General features: G+C 44.1%; 1 protein-coding gene across 3 annotated transcripts in view; it reads left to right on the plus strand.

Annotated features, from left to right (window-relative positions):
- Window positions 1-24,174, plus strand: part of MCPH1 (microcephalin 1) — a 262,924-nt gene that overhangs the window by 216,698 nt on the left and 22,052 nt on the right. Inside the window, exon 15 of one of the 3 annotated variants that reach the window (XM_033104482.1) lies at window positions 18,685-18,911. The exons of 1 other annotated variant lie outside the window; for it this stretch is intronic. In XM_033104482.1, coding sequence (XP_032960373.1) covers window positions 18,685-18,701 — 17 coding nt within the window. In that variant the 3' untranslated portion in view covers window positions 18,702-18,911. Of the gene's footprint in view, window positions 1-4,718; window positions 7,776-18,684; window positions 18,912-24,174 lie in introns of those variants that run through there. One more of the 3 variants, XM_033104481.1, reaches the window with a different exon arrangement.

A 24,174-nucleotide genomic window follows, 5' to 3' on the forward strand; every position in this document is an offset into this window, starting at 1 on the left:
TTAGTATTCGAAAAATATAAAGAACTCCTACAACTCAACAACAACAAAAATACCTGATTGGAAAATGGGCAAAGGACTTGACATGTTTCCAAAGAAGACATACAAATGACCAACAGCACATGAAAAGATGTTCACTAATCGGGAATAAAAAGATCATCACTAATCAGGGAAATATAAATCGACCTTAGACCCACTATTTGGCTACTATGGAAAAAACAAAAACAGAAAATAACACCTGTTGGTAAGGCTGTGGAGAAATTGGAATCTTGTGCACTGTTGGTAGGAGTGTAAAATGGTGCAGCCGCTATGGAAAACCGTTTGGAGGTTCCTCAAAAAACGAAAACTAGAATTACCATGTGACCCAGCAATTCCACTTCTGGGTATTTATCCAAAAGAATTGAAAGCAGGGACTCAAACAAGTATTTGTACCCACATGTTCAATACAGCGTTGTTCACAAAAGCCAAAAGGTGGAAGCAACCAATGTCCATTGACGGATGAATAGATAAACAAAATGTGGTGCATATACACAATGAAATATTATTCAGGCATCAAAAGGAACGATATTCTGATACATGCATCAACGTAGATGAACCTTGAAAACATTACAGTAAGTGAAATCAGCCAGTCACAAATGGACAAATAGTGTGTGACTCCACTTATATGAGTTGCCTAAAACAGACAGATTCATAGAGACAGAAATGGTAACGGAGGTTACCAGGCCGAGGAGCTAGGACCCAAATGAAGACCAGAAGGATGGGCTTGGTAATCTGAGGCACTGACCTTTCAGGCACAGGACACAGGGCCAAGGGTGAGCAGCGAGGAGAAACAGGAAGTCCAGAGTGGCTGAAACCCAGTGAGAGGGACAGGAGGTGAAGCCACAGAAGCAGCGAGAGACTGGCCCCCTTCAGGCCTCACAGACAATGGGAAGAAGCGGTTTTGTCCTAAGAATGCGTGCAAGTCCCCCAAGGATTGTAAGTGGAGGAAACGGCTCTGCTGCTTGTGTTGTAAGTGTCCCAGAGGCTGGCGACCCTCATTCTACAGAGTAGTAGAGGTGGTCCTTTGGCTGCCTGGCTCTGAAGTCCCTCCCAGCCCTGAGTCTTAGCTGATTCTGATGAGCTGAGACGACGCTCCCAGTGGGGTCCTGACCTGCACACGGTACCATGAGCCAGCTTTGGCTGTCACAGTTGGGGGTTTTGTTCAATAACGTGACTTGCCCGTCGCACTATAAAACACCAGTGTGGCAGCGTGTTGGTTGCAGTCCTAACCAGAAGACCACAGAGCAGCGTGGCCAGTAAACTTGAACTTGTGCATAAATGTGTGCCAAGACCTGCTCCACAGCCTTGTTAAAAACAAACAAAACAAAGCCTTTCTTTTTTCAGTTCAAATTCTGTGGGAGCTGCTCATGTACTATCTGCCTCTTTCCACTGGCTGGGACTGGCACGGCTCTAACATCTGTCCTCTGGTCACATTTTATGGGGTGTGTGAGGATTATTCACATGATGTGACATTGGAATTTGGGGATGTGGCTGTCTTCGGATGCCAAATGAACTTGGATGGAAATCATCTTCCATGTGTGTGTATTTACAGTTGGGAACTTGGAGCCGTGAGGGGCTCCCCGGTCATGGCTGTCCTGGCTGCCAGCCATGACTCTGCAGCCACGCTCTTCCCTGACTCCCAGTCTGCTGACCACATGCGTGCTCACACACCACGTGGAGCTCAGTCCCACTGCTCCCAAGTCCGTGCTCTGAGCACACAGGTGAGGTGCGAGGGCCAGGCACGGACCTCGCGGTGAGGGGACGTTCAGGCTTGTTTGATGTTATCTACATGGAAAACCTGATCCTTCTCCAGTCAACGTTCTCCCCACCACAGTGAGTGAGTGAGTGAATGAATGAACTAACGAAGGAATGAACAGATAGATGGGTGCATGGATATGTGGAGTGACACTTAATTTCATGGTCAAGGAATGCAAACAGTAGAGAAGTACGTCGAGTCCCAACGTCATACTACCGTTCCTTAAAGTAACTAGAGCGGAGAGGGAAGTGTGTCTTACATAAATAAGTGTATATAAACATGTCTCGTTTGAGGGTTTGCTTCTTGTAAATGGAGGATCTCACATTGTTCCCTGAGTTGTTATTTAAGTGTGTCTCGGAATCCTTGTCTTTTTAACCATTGGTGCTACTGTAACTAATTGACACAGTCTTTATCATTAGATTCCTGGGCCTGTTTCTACTATTTCTACTGTGATAAACTGTATCTGTGTGGATTCCAATTGGAGCAATTTGAATTCAATTTTAAGAGATTGTGCTCAATCCCAGGTGTGTTTCTGTAAAATGGATTCGTAGAAGTGGAACTACTGTACCCTAGGGTATGTGTGCTTTAAATTCTGATACGCACAGCTGCTCCCATTTTCCCACACCCTCACCAGTACTGACGTTACCCACATTCTTAATATTTGGTGATCTGATGACTTACTAATTTGTACTTCCCTGATTACTAAGTACGAACATCGTAGAGGGATTTATATTTCGGGAATTGCCTGTCCTGTCCCTTGCCTATTTTTAAATTGGGATACTTATTTTTTTCACATTCTTTTACAATAGTATTTCTAGTATCAACTCTAATCTTGTTATAAATGTAAAATTCTCTCAATCTGTCTCTTATCTCTAACTTTGCTTTTGGGGTTTTCCATGTTATAGAGGCTTTACATTTTAATTATTACTCTTTGTGGAACCAAATACATCTGTTCCTCCAGGACACCTAAATTTGGTGTTCACTTAGGAAGGTTTTCCCTGTGCCCTGAGCTTTAAACATAGACTCCCCTCTCTCCTATTAATAATTTCATAGTTTTGTTAATATGTAGAGCTTTAATCCAGCTTAAGTTATGTACTGTGTGACATGAAGGGACTATGCCATCTGCTTCATCACACGTCTTCTGCACTGGTTTTTATGCCCTGAGTCATCTCATCTCCTCTGTGTGCATGGGCGGATTTGGGCGTTGTTCTCTCCCATTGATCTATTTATCTGTTCTGTGCTAATACGTACTGTTTGACTACTGTAATGATACAGTATTTTTTGGTATCTGGTATGTCACTTTCTCTCTCATATTCCTTTTTCTCAAAATTGTCTTCTGTGCATTTTTTTTCTTTCATATGAACTTCAGAATAAGCCTCTCAATTTTTTAAAGAAACATTTGGAATATTAGGATTGTATTCGACTTTTAGATTAATTAGGGAAAAGCATCATCCTTTTTGCAGCCTTTTCTGGCTTTCAAAAATGACATCCTGTCAGAAATCTAAATGTCAAAATTGAATTCACAGAATTTTTATAGTCTGGAAGAAAATATGGCTGAATTACTCTATAACCGGGTATGGAGAAAGGCTTTCTACCAATAATTCAAAATCCAGATGCAATAAAAGATTGATATAATTTGAATACATAAATAAATTAAAAGTTTTTCATGGCAGAAGTTTGCATAAGAAAAAATTAAAAGGCCAGTGACAGAGAAAGTACGTACAACACTTACCACATATAAAGGACTAATACTAACATATAAATCATGATAATCTACTTGACTGTGTCATGGAGAGAATTAAGTTGTATGCATAGTATTAATAATAATTTCTAAACTTCTATTGCATGTATTATTGTAATTATGTAAGATATATAACATATACATAACAAATATTAGCGTTCCTCCCTTCTGAACACAGCTCTCCAGCTCAGACCTGTGTGGAAGTACCTTTGCGTTGGAAAGGTTACAATTAATTGTGGGACTCCATCTTGAGCTACCACTACGATGAGCCTTTTCCCCCTATACTCATAGAACATACCCATTTTCTTCTTCTTTGTGGCTTACACCCGTCGTAGCTTTCCATCTTCCAACACTCATCATCGTGACTTCTTAAGGTCCTTCAAATAGAATTTGTCCATCCCTCTGGAAAATAGTGATAATCCATAAGCTTAATTTAATTTGTAAGTCCGTGCCGACAGTTTACTGCATTTCTCCTTCTTTCTAACAGTAGAGGTAGGATTGGGAGCAGTAAACTTTCTGGTGTTAAGGGAAGAATAAAGGGTTTGCTTTCAGCCCAAGCTGCAGGGCACACCTATGCCGCCCTGTTCACCCACACCTGTAGCTTTTCCTGGACTGGGCGGCTCCTTGTGACTTTCACAGAATACTCAAGTTTCAAACTCAGCGACTTTAAAGCTCACCAATCCAGCTTCTTCAACTGAGCTATGAAGACCTGCATTTTAGGGAGTGTGCTTACCAACTTGGTATCCTATACAAAATACTCAGCTCGGCAGATAAATTACACGGCCTAGGATGCATAGTTCGTGTCGCAACTAAAACGTATGTATGTGCTTGTTGATGCTCGGCCTTACACCGGAGCGTACTTACTGTGGCTGATGGAGCTTGGAATTCAGGCGGCCTTGCCATCCTGATAGAATGTTCTGCTGTGGCGCGAATGCCCTCCATGTGCGTATCTAATAGGACGTGTGGCAGCTGAGCATTTGAAACGTGGCCAATGTGACTGAGGAACTGAATTCCTTATTTCATTGTATGTTATTTTATTTTAAACAGCCACGTGTGGACATATGCCCAGTGCAGCTCTAGACCACTTAAGATTTTAAAAGATGATTTTGTGTGGATATAAAAAGGTGATTAATTTCCTGTGAGGCTGGCCATTACAAATGCCAAACTGCTTTTCTCTTTCTCTAGACTCAGTCACTCAGCACACGGTCTGTGCCCCTGAGAACTACCTGTTACAGCAGTGACGGAGACGCCACTCCAGCAGCCCCAAAGTTCTCTTTGGACATTCACGTGACAAACTTGTGAACTTGTGAAGAGAAGGACCTGACCCAGACGGGAAGCCTCTTTATATTGTCATTTGTTCGCCTGAGTGTTGTGGGTTTTATGTAAAGAAAGCCCTTTGTGTGCCTGTCTGATGACAGAGCGTGTGTTTCAGACATGCGCTGACTCACGCTGTCAGGGCTTTTTCTGTATAATGTCAGTCTTCGTGTCTTAGTAATGATTGTAACCAAAAGGTCACAGAACCTTCATCATTCACTTGTTAAATAAACAGGGAGAATTAGTTTCAGTCATTTTATCCCTGAGAACAATCAGAGAAAACCCTAAGTTTCTTGGTTACACTCTGAGATCTTTATCCCGTGTCATGTACTAGGTCAGAAGGATGCTGGTCTGTTATTCAGGATACTTTCTATGTACCTGAGATTCCACACACGGTGACTGATGAGGAGCGCCGTGCGGTGGGAATTGGTGCCGTGGAGCAGCCTTCCTTCTCCACGCTGAGCGTATGGTGAGGACAGCAGCCCCCACAAGAAGTGTCAGCATCCACTGTGCACATGGATGCTAGCTGTCCCCTGGAGGAAACCGCCGTGGGACTGAATCACACACATGCCTGTCCGTCACGCTAAATCCTGAAGAGTCTGAAGGTGCCACTAAGATGCTACTGTCCCCTCTCCACGTTGTGACTGATCTCAGCTGTGATTCCTACCTCAAATATCAGTCTCTCAGCTAGTATAATGGATCCACCTCTAGAATAAACCTTTAAGAAAAGAGATGGCAGTCCACATGGAAATAATGAAGGGTGTTCTCTTGGTTTAAAAATAATGTGCAACACAAATAATGCCCTCACAGCGCCAGGCCACAACAACAGCCGGACCTCAGGCCCTTCCTGTCATGTGACACACGCTCATTCACTGTGTTCCCCAAGCAGCCTGGGCCTGGCCACTGCGAAGCTCAGGGACACCAGCAGAGCTCCTATGACACCAACAATTCCTGAGGAGACTGACCAAAATTGTGCTGAATCATGCTGGGGACAAACCACAAAGAACTTCCCATCCCCCCATCCATACACCAGCCATCGAGTGCCACCAACCCTCTGTCCACTCCTGCATCCTCGGGACTGAGGTCTGGGCCCTGCGGCTGGCCTGCCAGTGGCCACTCCAGAGTCTCTTTCTAAAAGCGAACAATTGATGAGGACACTGATTTTTGCCAAACAACACGCTAAGCATTTTATACATGGGACCTCACTGAATCCTCCCACTAATCCTAAAAGTTACTACAGCCCTGCAGTTCCTTACGCAAAACACAAAGGGCTAAAAGTGTTTCAGAAGCCGGTTGTTTTTTAATTTTCAAAGGTATAGGACTTTGACCATTTCTAATCAACATTGTATTGAAAATTCTATCCAGAGAAGATGGCAAGAAGAAGAAATTAAAGGCATACAGATTAGAAATGAAGAAGTAACACTGTTCTCCGATCACATGATACTATATGTAAAAATTATAAGGCACCAAAGAAAACATTAGAATAAGCAACTTTAGCAAGATTACAGGATACAAAATCAATATAGCAAACTAAATTAATTGTATTTCTATATACTATCAATAAACAATTTGAAAATGAAATTAAGAATACAATTCCATTTATAATGGCATCTAAAAATAAGCTACGTAGGAATAAATTTAACAAAAATATAAGGCCTGTATACTGAAACCTACCAAACATTGCTGAGAGAAATTAAAGATCTAAATAAGTAGAGAAATATACCAAGTTCATGTTTTAGAAGACAGTATTGATATGATGACAATTCTCCTCAAGTTGATCTATAGATTCAATGTAGTCATCAAGGGATACATAATCCAGACAGAAAACCAATTAAAAAAAATCCGCCTCAAATGACACATTTGTAGAGATGGACTTAACAGACATTTACAGAACATCCTTTCCTAAAGCAACAGAAAATGCATTGTTCTCCAGCAAACATGGAACATTCTCCAGGTTAGATCATATGTTAGGCCGCAAAACAAGCCTTAATAACTTGAAGAACATTGAAGTTATAGCAAGTATCTTTTCCAACCACAACAGTATGAAACACGGAGTCAGCAGAATATCCGTATCTTCAATCCCAGTCATTAATCTTAAGAAAATTTTCTTTAAAAAGAAAAATGACAAGTACCTAAAGATTCTCATTACAGCATTATTCATATTGAAAAGTACATAACTGGGAACAATTAAATATCCAATAGTATGGAAATAATTTAGCAGGTTATTACACATCAGTCTGAGGAAATACCAGGCAGCGTTACAAATTATAATCATGAAGACTGATACAGTGTAGGAAATTTTTATAATATGAAATAAAAAGATACAAAATTATATTTATACTGCAGTCAGAACCATACAAAATTACGCATGATTAGCGAAACTATACGAAGGTGACATAGAGTCGTGATTTGAGTGGGTGGGGCAGCTGGACCATGATTAATTTTTGTATTTGATTTTTGTTTGTGTTACAATGTTTTTTGGTAATATTACTAATATTTTGAAAAGAAAAATTCAGGCACCTACCTATTCAAACCAATTGCAATCAAAGCCTTATTTGCATAGCAGTTTGCATGCTGAATTTTGGTGATCTCCTGTTTCTTCGTGTACATGTCAGTCCAAGTTTCTTTTGCTGAGTTATGTAATCACCCAACGCCTCAGTTTCCTCATCTCTAAAATGGCGGTGTTCACACCTCCTCAGAAGCCCTAGGGGTCAGGTTGCTCTACTCATAAAGTTCTTTGCAAACTGAAAATTAACATCCAGTCAACCTGTCATCTCTCTGCTGCCTTCTCACAATCCGGTCATTCTTCCCCTTCTTCACACCTTCCTGTTCTTTATTTTTCCACATTCAACTCAATTCCTTTGCCTTCTCATCCACTGTCCCTCCCCCCCAATTTTTCCCATCCTTCCTGGAGGTCAGAATGGGTGTCAGAGGCTTCACATCAAGGCGTGGGCATCCTGTCCAGACTCTCCAGTGGGGATGCCTTGCCTTGCCTTGCCTTTCCCAGCTCCTGGGGCACCTGCCTGCCTTGGCAGTGGATGCTCCCCACCTGTAAAGCCAGCAGCATCACAGGCTGTCACCTCTCTTCCTTCTGACATGACTGTGCTGCTCCCTCTTCCCCACGTCAGGACCCTTGTGATGACATTGATTACCTTGGGCCCACCCAGAAGATCCAGGATAATCTCTTTATTTTAACACCATCTGAGTAGCAACCTTTCCATCTGCAACCTTGGTCCCCTCCCACCATGTAAGGTGACATAGTCACAGGCCAGGGGCCATTCTTTTGCCTTCCTCACTGCCCCCTTTTTCCTTACACTAAATCTAAGGTGGACTTACTGGTCACCCATCTCAGTGGCACCCAGCCCTAGAACCCTGAACAAAGCACTTGTATTTTTAAAGCTGCAGTTCCTTCAACTGGCAATAGTGTTAGAGAAAAAAAATATGTATGTATTCATGACACTTACTACAGCAGGCTTTCTTCAAGGGGGGCCCGTGGGTGTGGGGACCATGACAACGGGGTCTGGCAGTGGGGGAGAGATGGGACTCAACTCCAAACTCAGCCTGGGGAGCTGGAATTTATGGCGAAGGAGCAGGTGGGGCCCGTGGATGGAAAATCACTAAGAGGAACCATCAGGGGTAATGGGGGGTCTGGCTAAACTGACCCAGCAGGATTCCTGCGGAAGGCGGACCAGGTGACCGGACCTCACCTGAGGATGCTGGGGTCACATACTGGAGAAGATTCGCCTCAAGGGTGGGGCTCTGGGTCAAATGACTTCAAGATTCTTGCTAAAATTGGATTTTACAGGGAGGTACACAGATGGGCCTAAGGTTCAGGAGATTGACTAAGCGAAGAATCTTTGTCACTGGTCACAATAATACATGTCTGATGCCTCAGAGCACTGGATAAAGGTCAGGCGAGATGAGAGAGCCTTCCTGCAGGAGCCGGGTGGCAAATGCGCCTGGTCTGCATTATCGGGGGTCGTGTCTACCCCAACACGGGCATCAAGCAACTGAGAGGAGCTCGCAGTGCACGTTATGGAACACATGCAAACGGACTTCTCTCCAAACTGTGGAAACAACGAAGAGAGAGAAAGATACTTTTTGCTTACAATTGTTTCGTGTGTTTAGTCATTAGTTAACTCAATGGACCATAGTGTAAGGCCGAAATGTACGAGGTGTGATCAAACAATCTGGTGAATGTTTAAATTTAAAAAAATGTATTACAGTAAAGACACTGCCATGAATCCCCCCTCAAAATACTCCCTCTTGCTTCAATCACACTTATCCCATCACTCTTGCCACTTTCTGAAGCAGCTCTGGAAGTCCTCTTTCGTGAGTGTCTTCAGTTGCGCTGTCCTGGCTGCCTCCATGTCCTGAATCATTTTGACTTTGGGGAAGAGCCAGAAGTTGATCGGTACCAGATCCAGTGAATAAGGTGGATGAGGACACACTGTAATGTTTTTATTTGACAGAAAGTGCCATATACCTGAAGCGATGTGTGACATGGAGCGTTGTCATGATGAAGGATGAAGTAAAGACACTCACGAAAGAGGACTTCCAGAGATGCTTCAGAAAGTGGCAAGAATGATGGGATAAGTGTGTTCGAAGCAAGGGGGAGTATTTTGAGGGGGATTAATGGCAATGTGTCTTTTACTGTAATAATTTTCTATTTAAACATTTACCGTATACTTTAATCACACCTCATATATTTTAAAGTGATCGGTGGTAGTAATGAAACATTCACATCCCTCATTCTCAATATTGCTTCATCTTTAAATATACTGAAAACTATAGAATCTATTTTTTTGTGCCAGAAAAACAAATGATCTCCTTTGTCCCCAAATATTTGAGCAGTTAACTGAGATAATTACTAAAGTCAGTGAGCTGGAGCTAAACAAGCACAGGCAAAGATTCTTCAGGCTAATCTAGTATTTTGTTTGCTGTACATTCCCAGATTCAGCGTTACTATTTTCCCAAAGCCTTGGGACCTACCAAGTCCTAAGCTCCACCTTGAACTCTAAGATGCTGGCTCCAGTCATCTTTATTAATCTGGTTTCAATTTTTTTTTTAATGTTTGGATTCACAGCTTATCTGTGGGAACGCATAGTTTTCCATCTTGAATATTCCAGAGAAGACTGACTGAAAAATGTTCTGTATCCCTTCCTGCAAGCCAGCAGATGAAATCTCAGCCAAAACTAGGGGAGAGGAGTTGCCGGGAGGAAACCCATCCTGGGGCTCACCTAGCATCGTCCTTCTATCTGTCTGTCCATCAACGTGGACGCAGGAATGAGGCACATTAGCTGCAGTTCTGTCAGCTTGTCAGAGTCCCGGGGTTAGTGGGAGAGGCAGAGAGACCTGCCAGACCCAAGGTTTGGCACGAAGAGCCAGCTATCAGCCAGAGAATGTCCTCAGCCAGTGACATGGAACCCGCTCATTAAGTTATCAGGGATTGGTCATTGAAAAGAGAAAGACTCTTTGTCCTGAGGGCACAGAGCTCTGTCCTGACGGCAGAGGGCAGGGAGGGGGCTGGGACTCAGGATGTCACAAGTTTCGTTCCAAAAACAGAACTGGGGACGTTACGTGGGGATAGGACCGTTACGTGAGGATAGGACCGGTGGCACAGTAGGAGACAGAAAGCTCAAGGCGGCCTCACTTGGGAGGGTGATGAAAGCCTGTCACCTCATCTCTGTGGTCGCAGAGGTGGCCCTCCGGCGCGGTCAGAGCCTGACAGAGGAATTCAGTTATTTCGAACTCTTTGGCATTTTGCTCTTCTCGAGCAGTTCCCACCCCATTACCCCTTCCTTCTATGATTTATTGGATTCTGGGGCCACCTTATAAAATCCTTTGAGCCCAAATTAGACTTTGACGGGTGACATATCTGGGCGCCAGGGGTTAAGGGCTCACTTCCTGTGCTGAAGGAACAAAGGGGTTGTGTAAAAGGTTCCCTATGATCCTCAGTTTTGATGGCCCCAGGTGCAGTTAGCCTGTCACCAGAAGCAAGGGGACACTATTTTATGATGTGGGAATCTCCCTACTCTCGTTCAAGGCAAGGATTTTGCGGCTTCATCCACTTGTAGGCTGTCTACACCTGCCCTTCCCCACCTCGCATCACAGTGTGTCCCCACTGTGTGTTCCCAACCAACGTCCACCTCCTAGCGCACATCCGAACATGAGGAGCCTAAATTCAGAGACATGTTTGAGAACCAGTCCACCAGACATACCGTGTTTCCCCGAAAATAAGACCTAGCCGGACAATCAGCTAAAACCGGGTCTTGTATAAGACCGGGTCTTATATAAATTTTTGCTCCAAAAGACGCCTTAGAGCTGATTGTCTGGCTAGGTCTTATTTTTGGGGAAACACGGTAGATGGTACCTGGCTCCAGGGACCAGAGATAACAGGCAGAGCAGCTGCCCTCAGAGCCCGACAGCCTTGAAGGGAGTCAGGTTGGAAAACAAAGTACACCACATGTGATGAGCTCAACAGAGTTGGGAGAAAGTGACAACTCAGAGGAAGTGGGCATTAGTTCTGCAGGGAAAGGGCACGGGTGTAGGAAGTGCTTCCAGGAGACACAGACATGGGCTATGTGTTAGGAAGCCGAGGCACTCACAGAGGGGAATACACAGCAAGGAAGGGGCGTGGCGGAGCGGGGCTGCCGCTGGGCTCCAGGCAGTCTGGAGCTTTGAGTGACAGAGGCCAGTAAGAGGAAATGCGACCGAAGAGCGCAGGCCAGACGTGAGCATCAGCTGGTTCCGAGAGGCTCCTGTAACCAGTGTGGGGCTGGAACATGCTCATGGACATGGATAGAGGAGCTGGGCTTGACGGCTATGGAGGAAAGGGAGCTGCTAGAACCTGCTGATTGAGCAGCTGTGCAAGTTAAGCAAGAAGACCGGGCCGAGTTGGGGGGAGTCTCTGGACGCAGGTATCTGGTGTTAGAACTCTCAGGAAGAGCTCCGCGTCGGCAGGGATGGGGTCCATACCCAAAAGGGGGAAACGTCCCAGAGAGCTTTAGCCATCAAAGGGTGTGCAATCCGGCGAATAGAAAGAAGCCACGTTCTTGTTGCCGAAGATGTTTTTCAGAAAGACATGCTACATAGTCTAAAAAGTAGTCGTCAGGTTTCTAAACCTAGCCATTGGTGTTACCCAAGCAAGTAAATAAGTGACTTCCATTTTCAGCAAGATAAGGAGCATGTTAATGGACATCTAAAAATGCAGAATGAAATATGGAGAATTTCCTTTTCAACGATGGATAAACCCACAAACTCTCGGGCTGGATATAGGGTGGAGAGGTGAGTCAACATGACGCTGGGAAGACCCCACTGACCTAGAGCCTCATGCATGTGCGTAGGGGTGAGCGGGTAAGGGAGAATTGGGGTGGAAAGCACCTCTGATACGGCTGGGACCAGGGAAGGCTCATGCTGCCAGGAAAGGGGAAAAGATGACTTCTCTATAAAGCCAAACAACAAGGGAGTCTGTCTTTATCAGCAGCATCCTTAGGCCCCTGGAAGAAGCAGCACATATCTTCCAGGAAGAATGGCCCTGAACTTGGGCTTCTGGTAATACTCGCAGATAAAGCAATCATGACCATAAGTTTGAAGGCACACACAGACTTCCTAATAAACCATCATGACCATCTTTAGAAAAAGCAAACAATAGGACCAGACCAACCAACGTCAGATACTGAATCATCAGATGTAGATTATAAATTAAGAATATTCAGCATGTTAAAAGAAAGACATAAAAGCAAGAAAAAGGGGAAGAAATGCCCCAAAATGATCAGATGGAGTTGAAAAAGAACCAAAAAGAACTTTAAAACGATTTTTTTTAACAGTGTTTAAATCTTTCTGAATCCCCACCTAAAAATAGATGTCTTGGATAGCAAAACCAAACCAAGGTATCCTCATGAATTCTAAAATACAAGCAGTGGGGACAAGTCACCATCAGCCACAGGAGCTGTGTGGCACCAGTGTCCACACAGGAGGAAGGGAGAGGAAAAGAGGGGGCAGCAGCCGATGACCTGAGAACAGTGGAATCCATGAGTTCATTCCAGAAAGCAGAGCAGAGCCAATCTGAGAGCAGCACCTAGTTTTCCCTGTCCAATAATAGCATGTTTCCCCAAAAATAAGACCTAACCGGAAAATAAGCCCTAGCATGATTTTTCAGGATGACATCCCCTGAACATAAGCTCTAATGTGTCTTTTGGAGCAAAAATTAGTATAAGACCCGGTCTTATTTTTGGGGAAACACAGTAGCATGTGAGTGCAAGGAACTCACAGTAAGAGGGATGGAAGTTTCCTGAAGCAGACTGTACCCTATGACTTCTCAAAGCTGACCCACCTGAGTCCTTTGTAGGCAAGGCTCCTATACCAAGGAGAAATTGCTGGGAGTAGAACCAAAATTGATCACGACAGTGTGACAGAGATAAAAGAAGAGAGGGTCAAGGTAGGGGTTGGCAGATGTCTTCTGTAAAGAGCCAGACAGCAAACATCTTAGGCTCTGAAGAGCAGTCTCTGCTGCAGCTACTCAGCTGTGAAGTTATAGCGCAAAAGCAGCCGGAGACAGTGTGTGAATGAATGCATGAGGTTGCGTCCCAATAAAACTTTATTTATAGACACTGTAATTTTCATGTGTCACACCATATTCCCCTTTTCTTTTTGTTTCTGCTGTTCCGACCATTTAAAAGTGTAAAAACCATTCTTAACTCACAGGACATCCAAAAACTGACAGTGAGCCAGATTTAGTTTTCCAAGCCCTGGTGTCAGTCAAAGTAGGCTAGAGGAAAGTACAGAAGAAAGTTCTGGTGCTCAACGTCACCAGTCATCGGGGAAATGCAAATCAAAGCCACGATGACATATCACCTCACACCTGTTAGGATGGCTTTTACCAAAAAGACGAAAGAGAAGTGTTGGCGAGGATGTGGAGAAAAGGAAACCGTCTTATAGCGTCTTATTCCCACCGTTGGTGGGAATGTAAATTGGTGCAGCCATTATGAAAAACACCATGGAGGTTCTTCAAAAACTTACCAAATGAACTACCGTATAGAGCGACAATTTCAAATCCAGTGAAATTAACTTCCACAAATGATGCGAAATAAGGGGACTTTCAGATGGACAGAAATTGAGAATGTTTATCAGCAAAAATGTCGGTAAAGTCACATCTAAAGGATGTACTTCAGGAAAAATGGGACAATCCCAGAAAGCCTGAACTGAAAGATCTGGTAAGTGAACAAAATGGTAAGCATACGGAAGAACTTAAACATATGGATACACATTAAGTGCATAATAGTAGTGACACAATCTGTGAAGTTAAAAACAGAAATTGGAAAACATTTGAAATGTGTGTCCCGGTGGTATGTGAGCTGTGAGCAGTGGCCAGTGGAGCCAAAGCACCCTGAGATACTTGGGTGATTCAGGACGGTAAGATTCATTAACTTCAGAATGTGAAGTGTGTATAAAATTTTCAAAGGTAACCACTAAAGGAATAGAAATAGACCCCTATGTTTCAAACCTGTGAAGAGTAATAAAGGAATGTGAGAGCAGACAAAAAGCTATGGCTGCGAACTGCTTTGAGCAGAGAACGTTTAGAATCAGATACACACATCAGCTCCAAGCAACACTCCCTGTGTCTCTTCTCGAGGCTTAAGCTAATGACAAAGGTTATAGTGTGAGCACGTGTGCTTTTCGTACACCGTGTCCTCAGTCCTGCACCCTGGCTTTACCCTGGCGATTGTCAGAGAAATGGGGACGCCTCTGTGCCTCGTGCACCAGAAGGCACTGTACAGATCAAATGGGGAAACCAAAGATGCAAGGAAAGACTTGGCTCTCCTCTTCCATCACCTTCTCCCTGCATTGGAAGAAAGGAAAGACCGGGAACAAGAGGACTGGACCAATCTGGCGAGGGGGAGGCTGGTGGAGATAATACCCCAGCTTGCTGACCATCTTTAGCCTTCACCCAGAGACACTACCTACAAAGAGGTATCCAGTCAGAAGCACGAGGTCAACATCCTTTTCGAGTCACCCTTCATGTCCCTTCGAGCCTCCTCCCACCACCATTCCCAGGCTGCCCTATAGTGTTCTCTGGGGCTTCAAGGTGTCACCCTACTCAGGTCAACCCATAATGCCCAAATCAGAACTTGCGTTCTTCGACCATCTTCATCAAGTAACTCACAGCAAGGCCAAAAAGTCAACTGCTTTTGAAGAGAGTGACAACACAGAGGCAAGGGCTCACATCCTAGAACACGACAGAAGGAATGGCTGCTGCAGAGGGTAAGTCACTTACTAAGGTCATGCACTCCGGAGTGGCCGAAGGGAGATTCAGATTCCATCTGGCTGATTCCAAAACCTGTCTTCTTTCCAAACATTTCCAGAAGACTGGATTTGTGAGAGAACACCTTCCTTAAGGGTGGGACAGCTCTTTGTGTATCAGTTACTTCGGTTCTCATGCTTTGCCTCCATTCCCGCCGGCCCCAGTGAAATAAGTGCGTGGGATTTGTATTGCAGCCACATTCGACGCCCTGGCACCCAGGGGAACCTCTGTAACGGGAATTACTGGCGGGGGCACGCAGGCTGGCACGATCCCAGTTCACGAGCGTGCCAGCCCTGAGTGGCCACCGACCGCAGTCAGGCTGCTGTGCGAGCTCCTTTTGGAGCACCTAACTTGAGACGCTGGCCATCAGGTACCGATTAGGCTGCAGTGACTGATAACAGTTTCAGAGAAGGAAAACAGGCGGGTTGAAGTCACTTCAATACACTTAGTTGTTACCATGTGAATGTTCTCAAAGCAAAATGCTAATTTTGAGATTAGTTAGATTAGAATTAACTGATCACATAATGCTACCTCCACCAAACAAGATAAATGATCCGTTGCGGAGAAAAACAACACATAATCTAAGTAGAATGGCTGTGTGCGTCTCAGGAAACGGGGATCCTCAAAGTCGTAAGTACAGCACTGCCTCTCCCCCCCATAAAAAGCAGACGAGAACAGTGAAAATCATGTAAAGAATTAATATCCCACATAACTTGAATCATGTTAATACAGTAAAACTAAGCTGTGGGGATTTGGAGCAGGAAGTGGGTTTCAGAATGTGACTTAGATTCACAACTGGAACACTACAGCCTACTAAGAAATATGTCACATTATTTACTGCTTTCACATTCAGTAAAACTTCAGCTAAGCATGATATTCAGAGACAGGCATGTCATAATTCTTGGAACTCCCTGGTCGCTATGGTTAACCAGAAACCCCTTTTGACTTCGATCCTGTTTGAAAAGAATCTTCCAGAAAACTTTTCTGTTTTCTTGTCCTAGTAAAAAGTACAATGCACTCACCAGAAAACCTTCAGTCCAGAGCCTCAGAGTTATTGAACCATGCTATGCTTGTGGAAAAGCTAAGAGATTGGGCTGAATTTGTAACAACCCTGGAAAAGAGCCTGTTGCTTGTTTGATGAATGTCCGATAGGAATACATTTCTGAGTCAACACGTGGGAAGTCAAGCCAAGGGATCTACTGGAAGCTCCGCCTGAGTTCAAGCCCAACAAATAAAGGTCCCCTCCAGTTTCCTCGTTTCATCAGACTTGAAGCAGCAATTTGACATGGAGGTTGCAAAATGTAGATGTAATCCTTGCATCTGCGCAGCACACGGATGAGAGTAAACAAATAGCTATAACTGAGTCTGTCACAGAGGTGTCTTTAAGGTACAGTGAGGACAGGCGTTAAATCGGCTGAGGGCGAGGGGTGGGGTGGGAGAGCGAGAGGGAAGATGTCACTTCAGTTAGCCTTGGAAAATGTCTGAGATTTCTGCACAGAGGGAAGATGGTGGGGCGGCCATTCCGGAAGAAGGAAACAGCATTGCTAAAGGCATGCAGATGTCACTACACGTGTGGCGCTTGGAGGAAGTAGTGATTTTTCCATCTGTACAGACTGGAGTGTTTGGTTTGAGATGCAGAGAGTATGGTTACGATGCCAGAAATGGAGACTGGAACAAGTTAGTGAAAGGCTGGGTACTTCATGCTAACACAGTTTGTCTTAATTTAGTGAGCACTGGAAAACCACCAAAAGTTTTTGAACAGAAAACCGGTGTTCAGGGAAGGTCATTCTGTAGGAGTGTGGTGGAGGGATGGATGGCTTGTGTGGGGTGAGACTGGAGGCAAACGGGCCTGTGAGGCTATTGCAGGAAACTGTTAAAAGATTCTGAGTGTCTGGGCTGGGCAGTGAGCTAGGATGGAGAGGGTGGCAAAAGTCTGTGAGACTTTTTGAGGTAGGACCAAAAGGACCTGTTGATTGCCTGATTTAGATTAGGGATTCTAAGTGTATGGAGGGATAGTTCACTTCTTTTAACTAGGGAGGATAGAAGGATGATGAACCTTAGGAGAAAGAATGTGTCTGGACAATACTAAATAACACAAATATTCAACATTAAACATGTTGGTTTGCAAATAAACACAGAAAGACCACAAAACCCATTCACCACAACCAACTGAGAAGTCTGAATAGGTGCTGTGCTGTTTGTATTTCAGGCCTCAGTGCCCCCACGACCTCAGGGCTCCCCTGGAGTTTGCCCAAGCAGAACCCCGTGAAACAACTGATTCGTGGCTCCAACTGACTTCCCAGTGGAGGCTCAACAAGGAATCTTTTCTGATTCTATGAAAAAATATGGTGGCTGAGTTACCTTATTCTGTTGGGTGGGTGTCATCTTTCTCTCTCTGTTCTCCTGTGCTGACCATGTGCAATTCCTCAAGGCCTCCAGCTACACCGCCTCCAGCCGTGTTCCTGTCTATGATACGTGCCCGACTACAAGAAGATTTCATGTGCCATGCAAATCATCCCGCCGTGCAAGCTAAGAGTTCAATCCCCACTCTATGCCAGGCTTCTGCAATCACTACCAATGACCGTATAGCTCTGCCAGATTGCTTCCTGCCCCAAAAACAAACAAACAAAAAGTAGCCACTTTCTTTGTCTGAGCCCATGAAAGAGTTTTATCACAAAGATTTAAGCGCCATGTATAATCAATTCCCCATGTAAAACTGGGAGGATAGTTTCGTGATGGCTTTGGTTGTACTGTTAAATCACTTTGGTCTGAGGTACAGTAAGTACTGTGATTCCTTCAAAGGTTCTGCCAAAACAGCCATGGGGGTAGAACACATGAAAAATCAACCCAGCGCGAAACAAGATTTGTTGGGATATGGAGTACGAATGAGGCCAGGGACAGAAAGAAGAGGTGGTGGAATCATTTGTTTTGTCATGATTCTAGTGCCGTGGATTTCCACCCTGACTGTGGATTAGAGTCACCTGAGGAGATTATTTTCCCCCCACAAAATAATACTGTGCCTGGGCCCCAGTCCCAGAGGTTCATTAGGGTCCCCCATGTGCACTTCGTTTTTCTGGTGTCTTATTCATGACACATGAAAATTAATGACCTTTCAGGAAAAACTGAAAATGGTCACAAATGTGCATTCATTTAGCACACAGTGAAAACCCAGAGTGCACCAGGATTGCAGGGGTTTGGGGGGTACAACATGGCATGTGCTCTAGGGACTTGATGCACACTTTTGTTTTTTTAATTCCATTTTTAAAAATTTAAGTATAGTTGGTCTATAATACGTATTATGTTAGATTCAAGGGTACAATATAGTGAATCAACATTTTTATATCTTATAATGTGATCACCCCACTAATTCTAGTCATCATCTGTCACCATGCAAACTTACCACGATCGTATTGACTAGAGTGCCCATCAACTTTTTTACCCAACCCCCACCCTCCCCGTGGCAATCATGTTCCACCTTTGTTTCTATGAGTCTTTTTTTTTGTTTTGTTCTGTTTGTTCATTTTTGTTTTCTAGATTCCACATATAAATGAGATCATATGGTATTTGTCTTTGCTTCTGCACAACGAAGGAAACCATCACCAAAACAAAACACAACCGACTGAATGGAGAATATATTTACCAAGGATACATCCGATAAGGGGTTGATATCTAAAATATATAAGGAATTCATACAACTTAATAACAGAAAATTAACAATCCAATCAAAAACTGGGCAGAGAACATAAAGAGACAGTTCTTCAAAGATGACAAACAGCCAAGAAACATGAAAAGATGCTCAACCTCACTAATCATCAGGGAAACGCAAATCAAAACCACAGTGAGATGCCACCTCACACCTCTCAGAATGGCTATTATCAAAAAGTCAGCAAATAACATGTGAGGCGAGGATGTGGATGGAGAAAAGGGAACGCTCGTGCCCTGTTGGTGGGACTGCAGATTGGTGCAGCCCCTACGGAAGCAGCCTGGGTGTCCATTGATAGACAACTGGAAAAGAAGAGGTGGTTCATATGTACGATGAAATATTGCTCGGCCAGAAACAGGAATGAAATCTTACCATTTGCGACAACGTGGATGGACCTAGAGGGTATTATGGTCGGTGAAATAAGACAGAGAAAGACAAATACCAGCATGTCTGAGAGACAGCTTGTACTCTTCAAGATTGCCCTTGTGTTCCTGAAGCTGCAGTTGGGATCAGGCCTTAGTTTATGTGATTTAAGTACACATGAGCCCACCCACCTCTCCCCACCAAAACAAATATTACCAAATCTCAAGCACACTCGTCTGCCTGTAAAAGGAGAAGTAGGGGGTACACATCCCCAACCCTGAGTTAGCTAAGGGCCCAGGGAGCCGCCATCCTCAGGAAGAAGGCATGACGATGCCGGGAAGGATTAACAGTAACCACAAGGGGTCTGTTTCCCCCAAGAAAACTTCTGTCATGGCAAATGAGGAATGATGACCTGGGACCTTGGCTGGCAAGCGGTCAGAGCTGGGAACTGTGACCCCCAGGCCACCACCAGTAAGCACAGCTGGGATCCACGGGGAAAGAGAAGCCCCTCTTGAACTTCAGCTCCGAGGACCCCAGGTCCTGCCCTGCCTGCCCCACGCCTGCCTGCACTGCCTCCACTTCCGACTCCCGCCTGTTGGCAGTCTGGACTCAGCCCCGCTGTCCTGGAGGACCATCCGGCGACCAGCCCTGCACAAGTGCATCCAGCCTTTCCTGACGAGAGCAGGCAAAGTCTAGCAGACAGCCGCAGCCAAGATTCAAGGACGAGACACAGAGAGGTAGTCGGATGCACCTCGTCCTCGTCACAGCTCCATCTACTGGGGACCTGCTCACTGAGCCCAGTGACGCCTCTGGGCCAAGTGCTTTACGTCCACATCTCGTCTGGACGTGGAAAGGCCAGTCCACTGTGGGAGTCGTCATTCTGCAAAGCCCACAGCTTCTGAGTGGGGCAGCCTCTCTTCCTTAACCTGCCTGGACTTCCTTCCAATACTCAGGTTGGGGGCTGCGGGGTTTGGAATTGCAGGTGTTACCTGCAGTCCTGGGGGCTTGTGAGTGGGATGGTCTAGTCATCCCCAGAGTTTAGTGCAGACCTGGAGGGGTTTGAGGGGGGAACGAAGCCCTGGAACCAGAGGAACTTTAAAGATTACCTGGCCCGCCTTTCATTTCAGACCACAGGAAACAGACTTAGAGACGCTGAGTGATTGTCTAGAATCACTCGAAATGTTTATGGCAGAAATAGAGTGAGGATTCCAGGGCCTAACTTGCCACCCCAGTTTCCATCTGGTGAAGAGAGTGTAGTTTCCACGGAGACCAGTCAGGTCCTCAACAAAAGAAACCGAGGGTGTTGAGGACAGGTGCCAGCGGTGCCGGCCGACAAATCGCACGGCCACAGGAAGCCAGTGCTCAAGTGGAGCTGCGACAGGAAGCAAAGAAGGGACAGTGGCGTCAGAGGTGGCGTAAGGCAGCATGTGACTAAGTGACAAATGGATGGCCTCAGCCACTACTAGCGATTTGGGAATTGAAAAGAAGAGGTCGCTGGCCCAGGTGGGTGGAAACGAAGAGGCTGGGTGGGGTCATCCTCCGCTTACAAGGCAGGACCAATCAGGTTCACGAGGAGGCTTGGGGTGTGTTCTGGCATGACCCCCGGGTGTGCCCAGGCAGCAGAATGGAACTTAAAAAATGGAGCAGTAAATAACATGCTTCTGTGCACTGTGCACACACAATTGCGCTGTGGAGGCCTGGTCCTTCCGTCTACGCTGTTTACCACAAAGCATGGGTTCTACAGCGTCTGCTTAGAGAGCCACTCTACTGATCACGAGTAACTCCTAGGTAGGTGGGATTTTGTGTGGGGCGGGCCTGTGCCAAGGAAGCTGAGGCAACGTGACTTTTTGTTTTTCTACCACTGTATTTCTCCCTTCTTAATTATCTCTAAAATACCACACAGCCAAAGGTTACATTATGATTAAGAGGAGTGTTTCCCTTTGGCTGGAAGAAGTTCATTCTTAACACTTGAACACCTCAGTAAGGCAACGGATTGTATTCTCAGGACTTGCAGCTCCAGCTCACGGACTCCACCCCAGCCAAGCTCTCATGAGCTCTGAACTTTCTACTGCAATCACTGCCTAACTTGTCTTTTCCCTCCAGAAAACATAATTAAGATAACACAGTCAAGTTCCTAAGGGTCCCAATATTATATAGTCCAAGCTTCATACATGCAAAGCCTATGTCACATATTAAAGGCTGGAATTTTCAGAAATTGGTATTCTTCAGAGGAACGTTTCAAGTCTGCTGTTTGAAGCTTGGTAATTTGACCTGGCCTTCTTTTTATTCAACTTAATCAACCAGTGTCGGAAATTCATCCGTTAGCCCTCCCCCCTACCCCTGGAGATTTTTGTAAACCCTCTCTCCTTCCTACTTTTCATTAGGAAGCCCACATGCTACAGACAGAATCCAATTTGCAGTTACGTCAAAAACACAAGAAAACCAAGTAAGAATCACTTAATCAGGAAAAACATTGCTCTTTCAGATTTAGACCGTTTTGTTTCCCTTAGCCAAGATGTATTTATTGTCATTTCCAGAATTACTCTTCTAAGTATCTGGTTATCATAACCACAAAAAGACAGCTTATTAGTTTCAACTGCTGGATAAAAGCATACAGCATTTTCAAGATTTCTGGTTTCACCCTTTTAACCCAAAGAATAACTATAAATAGATGGTAAAGTCTGGGATTTCCACAGCTAAGTGCTGCTATAAATAGTTTTAAACATTTTCCCACTTCATGCTTTCTAAAAGAACATTCTCCACTTCCTTTCTTGGATAACCTCTGGGAATAAAGCAAAATCACATTCAGAACTTTACTGAGGAAGCTAAACGAAACTCTTAATGAACCTCTTAGCAACTGTAACATTCCTCAGATACCCAAAGACCTGAAAATAAAGTGATTTCACAAATTAAATAGTTCTGAGAAATGTATTCTTAAACTAAGCTTTTAATATCTTCATTCATTCTCTCTCATTACTAGGAATTTTCTTTGAAAAAAAAACAAAAGCCAAAAGTTGGATTGCTCACTTAACAGTTGTTAACTGAAATTTAATTTTCTTGAGAACTCAGCTACACTGAGAACTGTAGTGTCTACAAAATGAAAAAATATCTTTCGACTTTCCTTACACATTATCTATCCTCCAGTAAAAGAGTGTACTTCTGATGTCCAAACTACGTGTCTGCTTTCTTCACGAATATTCATAAAACACCCTGCAGAATTCACACAAAGCTTCTAAATTCTTTGAAAACCCCTGCACTATATTTTCCCATGGTCATGCCTGGGACAGTGAGAGCTAAGCCCACAGAGCACGACTGCCTGGGCTCTCTAGAGGGGGATGCCTGCGTTCTAGCGACCTCTGCTGGTGGTTATTTTTGACTGGGAAGAGAGGAGAATTTGTCAGTCTTCTACATGCTGGGAAATCAAGCACAGAAAGTATAGGGATGAGAACAGGTAATGTTAGTAAAACTTACACCCCTGTTTTACATTTTGGTAAAAAACAAAAGAGGATGGTCAATGAGAGGCTATATTTTTTTTTAATTAGAGAGTTATGAAAATAGACAGTTTTAGCAGTTTTACATCTACATAAAATATTAAGCAAAAAGTACAAAGTTCTCATACATCCCTTTACACACCACCTAGTTTCCCTATTTTTTAACATCTTACGTTAGTGTTGTACATTTGTAACAATTGATGAGCCAATATTAATACATTATTATTACAGTTTATAGTTTACCTTAGGGCTCACTCTTGGTACTGACATTCTATGGGTTTTGAGAAATGTGTAATGACCTGTACCCATCATTATGGTATCATGGAACATAATAGCTTTACTGCCCTAAAAATCCTCTGTGCTCTTCCTATTCATCCCTTCCTCCCCCAACCCCTGACAACCCTTGATTTCTTTACTGTCTCCATAGTTTTGCCTTTCCTAGAATGTCATATAGTTGGAATCACACAGCATATAGCCTTTTGAGGTGGGCTTCTTTCACTTCGCATTTAAGATCCTTCCATGTCTTTTGTGGCCTGATAGCTCATTTCTTTTTTCTTTTTTTCACTTTTAACAAGGTTCCATTTACTTAAAAAAAAATCTGAAGGTATCCAAAATGAATACACACCTGAAAGTATTTTCTGAGGGAACTACTCAGCTAAGCTACGGTATTAATACACACAAGGTGGTTCTAAAGAACAATTGCTTGTAGATACCTTTTAAATGGACATTTTACATAAAAAGTTACTTTATTATACACCCGAATAGTGCTTCTCAAAGGGTAGCATCATTTCTCGGGCTGAGGGAGTGGAAAAAAAATCATCTTAAGAGCTTTTCAAAATGCAACACTATCCACCCCTGGAAAAACATTCTAATACACACGTCTGTTGTTGTTGTTTTAAAACATCCTACAGACTTTAAATTCTAACAAATTAAACATCAGTCTTTAATATCCCACATAAATAAAAATTTCTTTGGGGTTCCCCCCTTTTTTTCAGAGTAAAGGGGTCTTGAAACCCAAAACTGAGAACACCACTGTAGTTTATCCTTAACCATGTATGGTCAGTTTCTGGCTCTGAGCTCATAAAACACAGTGTGAGGGAATTACCCAAAGCTGCTGTATGAGGCCCTGGCGGGGCTGAGCTTGCTGTCCGTTATAGCCCAGGAAGCTGATTTGTGGTGACCTGTTGGACTTGGACCTTTTAGCTTGTTTTCTCCTTCTTTTTCCCTTAGTATATATAGTCTGTAGTTAGTATAATTACTGTTTATTAGCACAGTAATATTGTCGATACAGAGTATATTTAGTCAGCGTAGTTCGCATAGTTATTGTTTGTCAGCACAGTTGGAGGGCATAGTATCCTCAGATACAGAGTATATTTAGTCAGCGTAGTTCGCATAGTTATTGTTTGTCAGCACAGTTGGAGGGCATAGTATCCTCAGATACAGAGTATATTTAGTCAGCGTAGTTCG

This window comes from Rhinolophus ferrumequinum, chromosome 4, assembly GCF_004115265.2.
Source record: "Rhinolophus ferrumequinum isolate MPI-CBG mRhiFer1 chromosome 4, mRhiFer1_v1.p, whole genome shotgun sequence".
NCBI classification, from domain to species: Eukaryota; Metazoa; Chordata; class Mammalia; order Chiroptera; family Rhinolophidae; genus Rhinolophus; species Rhinolophus ferrumequinum.